Source organism: Dryas octopetala, chromosome 5 (genome assembly GCF_963921425.1).
Source record: "Dryas octopetala chromosome 5, drDryOcto1.1, whole genome shotgun sequence".
Taxonomy (NCBI): Eukaryota; Viridiplantae; Streptophyta; class Magnoliopsida; order Rosales; family Rosaceae; genus Dryas; species Dryas octopetala.
The window spans coordinates 7525160-7538388 of NC_141370.1; the positions used below are offsets into that span (position 1 = coordinate 7525160).

At 33.5% G+C, this 13229-nt stretch overlaps 1 protein-coding gene across 1 annotated transcript; it reads right to left on the reverse strand.

Moving 5' to 3' along the window:
• Positions 1–295: 295 nt before the first annotated feature.
• Positions 296–3440, reverse strand: LOC147283917 (Tetratricopeptide repeat (TPR)-like superfamily protein). Its single transcript, XM_086245032.1, has one exon. It carries the CDS (start codon positions 3438–3440, stop codon positions 909–911), a length of 2532 nt encoding a protein of 843 aa, XP_086101158.1. The 3' UTR covers positions 296–908.
• Between the last annotated feature and the right edge of the window lie 9789 nt (positions 3441–13229).

Genomic DNA, 13229 nt, shown 5'->3' on the forward strand with positions numbered 1-13229 from the left:
TGTGCATTTGTATAAATAATGATTTTCTTTTTTTGTTTTTTAAGAAAGCTTGGTTGTAAAAATTGCAAATGCAATGGAATTTCAATTCCTCATGTTTAAATTTCCTAATTTTTACATTCATTTCCCATATTAGATTCATGTTTAATTTCTAAAATTGGTTATTGAATTCCACAACAAAGATTCTTGATTTTTAAATTCAATTCACATATAACAGACCAAACACACACCTAAATAATAAAAACATGAAAATACTTCAATTCATGTTTAAATGGATTCCTTACATAATGAATTTCCTTAAATAATACAAGTAGTGCCTGCAAATACTTCAAATGTATTCTCTTACATAATATTGGTACACACAAAAAAGTTACATCTTGGAAATTCATCAATTGCTTTAAAAATTGTTCTAACTTGCTTTAACTTGTCATCCAGCAACAAAAAGTGTTCAAAATTTTCAAAACCAAAAGTGCTCAACAAGTCTATTCAATAAGTGTCATTCAGCAAAAATACAGCTCTTTCAAATTGAGATCATTTCCATGGGACAAATATCTTATTATTCTTTGCTGGTGACTTGTATCTATCACATGCACCAACTTCTTTAGGCCTCTATGTTGTGACTTTGGGCACGGGTCTGCTTGATTGTTGGGGTTCTTGATTCACTGTGGCATGGCTTGATTTATGTTTTATGTTCACAATAGATGCAACATTGGTTGACGATGCCTGTTATCGAACTCACTACAAGGTCATATGCACTAGAAAAAATGCCCAAATTAGGAGAACCCCAAGATTTAGCTCTTATCAAGCTCAAACTCACTCCAAAAAGATGCAGAGTGCAAATTTTCATTTCATGGTTGATCAGGGAGCTCATAATGTTGGCTTCACTTAGAATTATCACACCATGTTTCTCCTCAATCATTTATCAGAAGTGTCGTAACGTCAGGCACGTAACCAACCCCTTTGATCTGCAGAATCAAATTGTCTAAAATTGAAAAAATTAGAACAGTCTCAGGATGAGTTCTATCTTTTGCTGCAAATGTATGAACTTCATTATTCACTTCTACCCAACTACACCCAGTTTCTTTCACCACTCCATTATAGTCCATTTTTTCCCTCACCCTCTTGACATCAACCCACATGCCTTTGGATGCATAAATATTTGAAAGTAAGATATATGATCCACTATCCTCTGGATCGCTCAAAATTGCCATCTCAGCTGCATAGCTCCCCAATTCAACATTACCTGCAGCAGTACATGCACTGAGCAAGCTCCTCCATACAATTGCTGCTGGTTTTATCTGCATTTTCTGAATAAATTCCTTAGCTTCAAATAATTTACCAGAACGTCCCAAGAGAGAAACTATGCAAGCATAATGTTCTGTTCCTGGTTCGATTCCCAACTGAGGCATTGATTCAAAGTGGCGAAGTCCATCTTCCACAAGGCCTGCATGGCTACAAGCTGATAGTACACCCACGAATGTGATATAGTTGGGTTTTATTCCCTCCTTCATCATTCTTTCAAACATTAGAAGAGCTTCTTCTGCTTCTCCATGATGAGCATATGTTGAGATTATCGAATTCCAACAGGCAACATCTCTCCAAATTTTGGAATCAAATATTTTGCAAGCCTCTTCAATGCTTCCACACTTGGAATACATATCCACAAGGGCATTTGTGACAAATGGATCATTGTCAAGACCCATCTTAATGAGCTGGTTATGAAACTGTTGACCATGCTGGATACTTGCTAGGTTACTGGCTGCTGAGATTACAGCAGCAAAAGTAAATTCATTAGGGTTTAGTCTTGATAACTGTAATTCCGTGTACAATTTAAGAGCCTCCTCACTTTCCAGCTGTTGGGTATATCCAGTAAACATCGCATTCCACACTACAATGTCTTTCTCATACATCTCCTCGAAAACAAGTCTTGCGTCTAAAATACATGAACACTTCGAATAAACATCTATCAGAGCACTGCCAGCAAATATATCCAAACAGAACCCATATTTGGTGATCAGACCATGGATTTGCTTGCTCAATTTCAAGGTAAATAAAGCAGCTGAGACACCAAGAAGGCTGACAAATGTCAAGAGACTCGGTTCGAACAATCTAATCCTCATCTCGTTGAAAATATGCAGTGCTTCTGAAACCTTTTCCTGTCTTGAGTATCCTTCAATCATTGTATTGTAAGAGATCACATTATGATCAGTCATGGAGTCAAAAACTCTTCTTGCATCATTCGGGGAATCACATTTTGCATACATATCAATCAAACTATTCTTCACAAAACTTTCATAAACAAGATTGAACCTGACAGCATAAGCGTGCACTTCTCTCCCATGTTTTAGAGCCTCAAGTGAACCACATGAAGTAAGAATGCTACTGCACCCATATCCATCTGGCTTCCAACCCAATCTGGCCATTTCAGAAAATAGTTTAACGGCCTCCCTATCAAATGAGTTTTGCATGTATCCAGCTATCATTGTGGTCCATGAAATAAGGTCCTTGACTGCTATCTTATTAAATAGTTTCTCTCCTGCATGCACTTCACCGCACTTCATGTAGAAATCTACAAGTACATTAGTCACTGAACAATCCATTTCTTTTCCCCTCCTCAGCACATAAGCATGAATTTGCTTGCCACCTTCAATGAACTTGAGCGCAGAACATGCACTCAAAACACTAGAGAGCACATATTTATCAGGAAGAACATCAGTATCTCTCATTTGGTTAAACAACTTCAAAGACTCTTCACTCCTTCCACTTTTCGCATACCCTGCTATAATTATAGTCCAAGTAACCGCATTTTTTACTTTCAAACCATCAAAAATCAATCTTGCTTCTTCAATATCTCCATTTTTCGCATAAAAGTCAATTAAAGAAGTACCCACATAGACTTCCTGATCAAAACCAATCTTAATAACAAAACTGTGCACTTGGGCACCTTGATCAACTCCTCCTAATTGCGTGCAAGCACGGATAACACTAGCTAAAGTATACTCATTCGGCTCCCCATCAAAACTCCTTCGAAACTCTGAAAACACCATCAATGCTTCTTCACCATTACCATGCTGGGTATACATAGAAACCATAGAAGACCAAGTAACCGAGTTCCTCTCAGGCATTCTATCAAACAGCTTCCGTGCGTAAATAACAGAACCAGATTTTGTGTATGAATGCAAGAGAAGATTTGCAAGAAAAACATCATATCGAAAGTCCCATACGACAATCTGGGCATGAAGTGTCTTGTAGTACAAAATGGGTTTGTCTGAAACGCGTAGCTTTAAGAGGTTGACCAGTTCGCGCCTTTTGGCTCGAAGGTTTTGGACTGGAATGCATGGATTTTGTGACTGAAGAAAAGGAGATGCGAAGGCGGAGAAGTTGAGGGCTTGTTTCTTTGTAACCTTGTGACAATGTCTCATGTGAAGTGCAAAGTTTCTCATACTAGAGGATGCTATCAAATTTTTTCTATTTTCTTTTATACTGGTAAATGTCAAGGGAAGGCAAATAATTATACCCAAATTGCCTTTCATTCTTACTTAACATAGTTTTTTTTTTTTTTTTTTAACTCATCAAATGTGGCTTGTCTACTTTCCAAACCATGTCAAATTCATCCCACACAAATATTTCATTAATTTTTGTTAAAATACATGCACAAGCTAATTAAAATACGTAATAAACAGTGATTAAAACTTGATTGTAAGGTATTAAATTTCAAGATCTAGAAATATAAACAATAGTATTGATATCGAGAAATATTATGTTTGAATTTTATGATTAAAAGTTATTAATTTTGTTCTTTTGGTTAATTTATAGTATTGTATAAAGTTACTACTTGTGAGTTTGGTTTAACACTTCAAAATTCAAAATTAGTCTTTATTAATATAAAATGAATAAATTAACAGATATTGAAACTGAGAAAAATTGGATTTGGAATGATGAAAGTTTTGACTTAGATCAACAATAAATGAAAGTATCAACTAGGTGTGGCAATGAGTTAGGATTAGAATAAATTTATGATTCTATTTTCTTTAATATAATTAGAAAAAAGAAAGTATCAGAAAAATATTGCGTTTACTATCTTCTTCTTTTTGTAATATATATATATATCTGATATCAATTTGAAATAAAGAAAATGTCACAAAAAATCTTAAGTATCATAAAAAATTATATCTTTTATATTTTTTGGAACAAGAGAAATAGTATCTAATATTTTCTTGGGCCAATTACAAATAAATTAATGAACATTTTTAATACTACAAATTAGTTAATAAACTTTTCCATACACCGTTGATCAAAATGAAAAAAAATAAATTAGACTTGGCTGAGAATTACTGTAGCGCATGGACTGAGTTATCAGACATATTTTTTCAACTAGATTTAAAAAAAATTCAATATTTTAAAAGAATATATGAAAGGTATCGAAGAAATTTTTTTTTGTTAAAATATATTGTATCGAATGTGATCTCTTACTAGAACAAATATTGAAAAAAATCAATGATGGTATCAAATATTTAATGTCATATATGTAATTATTATCATGATGATTAATGAAACATTGAAGCTAAGTAACACCTATTAATATTTGGAGGAAGAACTGTGCATCTGATCATCGAACTCGCACAATTGGAATATATCTTCTCTCTTTGTTTTTTATGTCCATTAAATCATTGAAAGAAGATTAGAAGATATTTGATGGCGGGTCTGACATTATATTTTTCTCTTTATTAATTTGTCCAAAGGGCCAGATTTGAAATAGAACTTCTTCAAATATTAGGAAGAAAAATAACACTTCACTAATAACTAGTTGATAAAAAAAAAAAAAAAAAAAAAAAGTAAACTACCAGAAGCCTGGCTGGTCAACTTGTTACGCTTGGTCAGCAAATTAGTAATTTGCAAAGAAGTCATGCCCAATTAAGAGGTGTAGCTACTCAGATGGTGGTCATTGCCATTTTATACTTTGAAATTTAGTTGAAAATTAAGGTATGATGTTATGTGCCCACCAACCTTGTGACTTGTGACTTTGTGAGGGTTGGTCGATCTCTTTGTGACATGCATGTTTTGCTGCTTTTGCACGCATTATACGCAAGCAGTTCAATTCCAAAGGCGTGCAACTAAAGCAATGCTGGCAATGTTTTGCTTGATTATTTGTTATTGTTTTTTCTTCTCGTTTTCATTTAAGAGTTAATATGTCTAATTATCTAATAGGTTAGTCAAACAAGAAATTTTACAAATTTTATGAATTTAAATTTCATCTTTTAAAATTCTGTCATTTTAAAATTGCTTAGCATCTCTAAACTTCCTCATCTAAACTCACCTTTGTTTTTTGAGGTCAAAGTTAGAAAGAAGTCATTAAGGTTAACTTGAGTGATAAGGATAATTGAGTAATGAGATAGGATGTTGTTAGGGATGATAGAGCAATAAGATAAGATTAGGATATGTAAAAACAGTCTTATTGAGTTTTTTTTTTTTTTTTTTCTCTTAATTAAGACTAGATGGTTTGAGGTCATTGACGGGAAGAATAGCGTCAACGTAGTTGCAAACTTGGGAAACCCCACTTAGGGGAGAGAGATTGGTTATTTATGCTTTATAGAAAATTATTTTAAAAAATACCCCATAAACTTTGCTTTGGTAAAAGAAAAAAAGATAAAGAAAATTACAGATTTAGTTCACTTATTTTATACCTAGTTCAATTTTGGTTTACGATCGTTTTTAAGTTTGTTTTGATCCACTAATTGTTCCACTTATTCAATAAAAGTTCAAATTTGTTTTTTCAAATTTGGTCCACAATTTACCCTATCAAATCTCACCAAAATTTAGCAACATATAATTGTTTTAAAGCTATGCATCTCGTCTTTACAACCATACAAAGATAATTCAAATTAGAGTTCTAAAACTCAACATAATTAATCCTAAAATAGGTTATCCGAAACAGACAACTTTTCCCATAATTTTTTTTTTTTTTTTTCAAACTTCAGCTAACTTCAATTCTAATACTCCAAATTAGTTCATATGACTAAAAAATGATGAAATATAATTTATATCTCAATTATAATTAAAGAAAACACAACTCAACTGATTTAAAATTATAAACCCCAAAATTGAAATTTGGACTAAACTTTTATTAAATAAGTGGAATAATTAATAGATCAAAATATAATTTAAAAAAGATTATACACTAAAATTGAATTAAATATAAAATAAATAAATCAAATCTATAATTTTCTCAAAAAATAAATAAAAAAGACAGAGACCAGCATTAATGCATACTTTTCGAAGCCAAAAAGGAAAAGGAACACATTCGTGGTCGGGTGGTATCGTGGTGAGAATTTGGGCTTACACAGTGAAATAAAGTCAACAACTTTGTTGAATTTGAATTGACTAAATTGGCATATTGGAAAGCCACCAGATCAACCATTCCAACATTGGTTGTTGAGTCACATAAGCACAGAAGTAGTTATACATAAGACTATTTATATATATAGGCTAAAGTATATTTTTCTTATTCTTTTTTGGCCATGTAGTTTGACCCAATTTTCACTTAATTTCATGTCGTTTAAAAGTTGAAATCTTATCTTTATAATTTGATTAGTTTGTAATTAAGGACAATAAGTCAATTATGTCTAATTTAGTTTGGTTTGACGTTGAACTTACATTTGTTCTACAAACTTATATATAATTATATATCATATATTTGGTGCCTCATTATACGAGCAATGCAAAAAATTTCACTATTTCTTAAATTCATGTACCAAATTCAATTTAGTGGATTTTTTATTCACTTTATTAAAAGAACAATAATTGCATATCATATAATATACTACATCTCTAATAGAAAATATCAAATTAGCAACTTATCATCTTATATATATATATATTATTTTTCTATTAAAAATGAGACGTATAAAATTTGATCGAGTCTCACATTTAATTAGATAGAGTCTTCAAGGTATGATCATGTACAAACAGTTCTCGTAAAATAACTCTTAAAAGTGGGTTGATGACTTTTACAATGCAAATCCATGTGTACAGTGCGCAATCATACAACTTTAGAAAAAGAGGGCGATTAGGGATGCGATTTTGGAGTCTACTTCTAATGATTTATTTTAAAAAGATTGATTGACGCGTAACCTAACTTACCAACCACTCCACTCGGAAACATCGAGATATCAAGTGGCTTAAAAATCTACATTAATATTTATTTAGAGCATACAAAATACAATTGCTGTATTATATGTGTAACTTGTGCTCAAAATTAAAAAGCTAAGTATGACTTCTATTAATTAGTTCTAAATCTACATAATAACCTCGTGGGAGCATGGAACTCATGGCTTATTGAATTAATTTGGCATGAAAAACACATTCTGAGAATTGCTATGGCATGCTTCTCCAGATCGAATAGTAGCTAGTGCATAAGCAATGGGATCTGTTCATCAACATGATATTTTGATACTCGTATTTATATTCAAAGTGATGTCGTTTTGGAGCTTAAGAGTTAATTGTTGAATCTATAGTTTAGTAATAAAAATTTATGATGAAAGTTAAGATAATTATATAAAAGTTTAAAATAATATAGTTTTAGATATAAACACAAAATAAACACCAAAAATAATGGAGGCCACATTCCGAACCAACACATAAATAGCTCAATTAATTATAGGGGAGGGGGAAGGGGATGAATTGAATTGAGAGGAAGGAAACTGGTGTGGTAAGTATTCAATATTTGATAAAATGTTATTATCTGTAAGATATTATATTTTCAGGACCACTATATGCATATATGATATATAGTGATTGTAACCCATGCTTATATATATATAATATTATTATATATTATCGTAACACCATATAGCACAACATGTGGTATGCTAATATAGTATTATAAATTCAATTAAATTATAATATATGTACAATTTTCAAGGATATTATTTAGGGTTGAGAGTTTTAGATATTAATGATTGTACACATGTTATAATTTAAGTAAATTAGTAACACAATGTTAGCATGTCACATGATATTATGGTTATACATAATATATCAAAATATATATGAAATGATACCAAAAAAAAAAAAACGAAAACTAAAAACTTGAAAATAATTTCCAATAATTTTTCTTCCCAAATTTTTTTTAATGCAATCTTCTTCCAATCTTCCTCCATCATTTCTCTTATATATTTTCCCTCTCTATCTCTTCAGCCTACAAAAAATTTAAAATAAAATATGAAAATGTTACGAAAGGAGCTCTAATTTAATAGCTAATATGTAATATAAATTTAAGAGATAATTAGACTTAGGTCGTTTAGAAAAACAGTTTTAGATGGAGACTAGATGTGTTTTAAAATTTATATGAAAATTATTTTAATTCATAATAATTTATAAGAAAATCATTTTAATTCATAATAAAGTCATTCTCCGATTTGAAGGATATTTCCCCTCCTAGGGTGTAGAATAGGCTTTGTAAAGTGCATGTTTCTGCCCAAAATCTTGGAGTTAAAACCTAACATAAAGCCGTCAAAAAAGAAAAATAAAATGACTTAATTAAAAACCCTAAATCACTATCGGTCTTAGTCTAAGAAAGACTCATAAAATGGACTAGACTCTGAGTCTCCCTAAATTTAACTTGTTAAGCGATATTATGTTATATTATAGAGCTTTCATTGAGGAATTTCAATGATTAATTTGATCCATCTGTTTTTTATTAGATCTGCATTCAAGTATCATCCTCATGAAATATTAGACAAATAAAAAATTATTAAGAATTACACTTAAACTTAAAATTTGGAAAATGGATGAAAATGAAAAAGAATTGTTGAAGGGTACAATTGTAATTCATTAGGAAAGAAAAAAAAAAAAAGGGCTGCTAGTTGCACACCTTCTTTTTTCTTTTTGCACACCCCTTCTGAAAAAAAAAAAAAAAAAAAAAAAAAAAAACTAAAAAATAAAAGACCACTTTGGCCCTCCCTTCACCCACACACCCATATACCCCATTCCCATCTCCCCCCCCCCCCGTACACACCCCATTCCCATCCTTTTTTTTTTTCTTCTTCACCGTCAACCTTGGCCGCCGCCAACCTTGGCCACGCCTACCATCGCTGGCTACCTCCCCGCGAGCAGAGACCACCAGCGGCTCTCTCTCTCTCTTCTTCCATCTCTCCTCTCTCCCTTTCTCTGTCTGCCTTCAAGATCGGTGACCACCTCTTCGCAACTGCCTACGCGCAGCACCCAGCCCGTTGTCCTCCCACACGCTGCTACACCTCCATCCGCAGCACCTCGTCTTCCACCTTGAAGCCCAGAACCAGCCACCATTAAAAAAAAAAATTCAGTTCGGCAGGTTCGGCGGACCAGTGCCGAACCGGGCTGTTTCGTTCGGCAGTCATCCGCCGAATATAACAGGATTGTTCAGCGGATGAGTGCCGAACGAAACAGCCCAGTTCGGCACTGGTCCGCCGAACCTGCCGAACTGAAATTTTTTTTTTTTTTAATGGTGTTCGGAGGGGAGGAGAGAGAGGGAGTGTGGTGCTGCGGAAGAAGAGAGAGAGATAGGAGGGTGGTGCTGCAGGGAGGAGAGAGAGAGAGAGAGGTCGGTGCTGAGGGGAGGAGAGAGTAAGGGAAGTGGTCGGTGAGGGAAGGAGAGAGGGAGGGAGGTGGTCAGGTGAGGGAGGGGGAGGGGGAGGGGCTATGTTTTTTTTTTTTTTTTGGTATGAGTTGATGAGGTGTGGTGGGTGAAGGGGTGTGTAGGAGAAATTTTAAATTTTGGGAGAGAGATAGGGGGTGTGTGAAATGTATAAAATAGGGGTATTAGGGTAATTAGAGGGGTGTGTTAAAGAGAAATTTTAAATTTTGGGAGAAGATAGGGGGTATGTAAAAGAAAAGTGTGTGCAAAAAGAAAAAAAAAGTGTGCAAATAGCAGCCCTAAAAAAAAAAGGGATTCACCAAGCAAATTAGGGGATCTAGGGATCTGCATCTAATTAGGGATATGGAATAGAAGTATAGAACTAGTTAACCAACCATACGCTGCATATATCATATATGGCTGATACCATGTATATATATTACACGCACATGTCATGATTAATACAAGACATGCATATAAATACTAAATTGGGCTGTTTAATTAATTTTAATCAGTGTTTTTAAAGGCGAGCTTCAGGCGCGCCTCAAGGCGCGAGTCATGGCGAGGCGGCGGCCGATTGCGCACGACGTTGCCGGACTGTGTAAAACAACTGAAAGGAGACGGAAAGGCGTTGAAGGCGTACGCCTTGCGACGACAAGGCGTTGAAGGCATTGAAGGCATACGCGGTGGTGGACGTCTACGTCCGAGTCACCAGAGGCCCCATCGCAGGTGGTGGACGTCTACGTCCGAGTCACCAGAGGCGACGTCGGCGCTGCCAGTTCGCTCACCCCCCAAGATCGGTCCGCGCAGTCTCTCCCCCAAGAAGATCGGAGAAGACATCCAATTTGGAAGTGCCTCCTGGTTCCACGCGTGAAGAGGAGGGGGTTGGGTTGGGCTTGGGTGCGGGTGCGGGTGAGGGTGAGGGTGAGGGTGAAGGGGTGGGGGTGGGGGTGGGATAGTGCTGGACTGCTGGGTTGGGGACCTTGGGGTGGGGGATGCACAGGGTGAGGGGGAAGGGAGGTAGAAGAATTTTTATTTATTTTTTAATTCAAAAACATTTTAAAATATTAATTTTTTTATGTTCTATATATATACTTATATATATATATATATACTTACCTATTTACCTATTTATATATATGTTTACCTATATATATACTTATATTCTATATATATACTTATAGCATGGGTTTGGTCTTATGTTCTATATATTTACTTATATATATATTTACCTATTTATATATGTTTATATATATATTTATAATTTTTTTATTATAAAAAATATATCCAAAAAAACTTACGCCTTAACGCGTTGAGGCTTACGCCTCGCCTTCTACGACTAAAACGCCTCGCGTCATGTTTTTGCGTCTGAAAACACTGATTTTAATAAGCAACAATCCTTGAATTTAAAAACTCCAGGTCCACATATTAATGGATGAGATTCTTTTCACATCCAACCCATGACAGATGCCTATTTTCCTCGTATTCACACCATTCCACAATACAACATTAAACTGTAGATATATACCAAAATGTACTTATTTTTAAATTTTATTTCTCTTATTATATTCCGACTAAAGTAAGACGAACTCTGCACTAATGATATTAATAAGGATTTGACTATTTGTATATAACTACTAAGTAGCTCCCATGGGTAGTCAATTGCTGCAAATCTACCATCACTATTTTGGTCTATCTATTTACCTATTTATCTATTGCATAATGGACTAATTATGAGGGTATGCTATCATTTTTTGTTACATTAGAGGAAAAGGAACCATGTACATAGCCTATGTATTTAGCTTAATTATAATCATTATCTCACCCAGTCTTACTATTTGCACTAACTCCAAAGACTTCTAATGACACATATTTAACCCTTAAAAACAAATAACCTATTTTATTATCAAATAACTCATTTTAAATTATTAACCCTTAAAAACAAAAACCTTACCAAAACCCATTTTATTTCTCCTACATCTTCCGATAGGTTCACCTTATACCCTTTTAGGGTATAGAATGAAGTTTGTGGAGGCTGCATGTTAAGTTTTAACTTTAAAATTTTAAAATCCTAAAATTTAAACTTAACATAAAGCCGACAAACCATATACTGTTTGATTAATCTAAAGGCTCTTATAAAATTCCCCCTCACAATCTCTCATATTAGCCATAATCTTATCTATTGTATATTTACCAGTTACCTATTTAGGTTAATGTTAATGTTGCCTGTAAGTAGAGAGTGAATTTGCGATGAGAAGGGAAGTGTTTTGTCGGTCAGGGCTGGCTTTGAGCAGGAGCAACCACTCAATAGAGCCTCAAATGATTTTATTCATACCCAAAGGATGAAAAGCTTCCATCATCAACACACACAAATTCTGAAACACCCAAAGACCCTCAACTTGTCAAGCTGCTAAGCTTTTGTTTTTTTGTTTACACTTTCAAATATTTTTAGTTCTTTGTACATTATGAGATAGAAGGGTAAAATAGAGAATTTTGAATTATTTTTTCAGACTGTGGGTGCACTAAGCATATAAGTAATTAGATTACATATAGAATGTTAATTATTTTTTTCAAACTTGACATATAAAATAAGGCTTTTTATCATGTTACCCACCTAAACTTTGACCTGTTTTTCACTTCACTACCTAATAAATTTTTTAACTCGATGCCACATGAATTTTAAAATATTTTCAATGTGAGACCTCCCGTCTAATTCTGTCACATTTTTTGTTAAAAATAAGGTTATTTTGGTCTTTTTATGTTAATTTACTGTTCATCATCTTCAACCTCAAGCCTCATGTTTTCTAATTTTTATGTCAACTTCATCCCTACTTTTGACTCATCAAATCTCCATCAAAATTAACAATCTTATACTGATTTTGAAGCTATGAATCTCCTCTTTACAACCATATAAAAATAATTAAAAAATAAGCTATAAAACTCGAGATAATGGGTCATAAACTAGGTTACCTGAAACTGCCAAATTATCTAAAATAATTGCATATTTTCAAATTTCACCCAACTTCAATTTCCTTCAAATTCATCACCCCAAATTTCACCCAACTCCAAATTCTTTCAATTTCCTTCAAAATCTCCATCAATAACATAAACCTCAAAACTAAGAAATCAAAATCAAAAGAAGTAAAATGAAATAACTCAATTTTTATTAAATTAGCTAATAATTTTGTCTAATTAGTTGCAATTTTTTTTTATATTTATGTTTAAAAAAAAATTTGGACGTGTAGAAAATAGTAGCTTCTACACTTATCTATTTTCTTTTGTTGTTTTAGAGTATAGTTTTGATTGGTTATTCTAAGAGGTGGCTGGGTGGTGGTTTAAGTGAGGTGTGTGTTTGTGATGGTGTGGTGTTGGTGGTATAAGGCTGGGGTTTTAAACACAACTTAGAACATCAAACCTAGCTGAACCGAAGAGAACTTGAGAGAAAGAAAGAAAAAGAAAGAAGAAAGGAAAAACCAGAGAGAGGAAAAGAAATAGAGAAAGGGACAAAGAGAAGAAAACAGAGAAAGAGAAAGGAGAAAGGAAAGGAGGAAGAAAAGGAGGAAGAAAATGTAAACTCTAATTCCATACACTCTATTTTTCTTTGATTTCAAATTTGGTG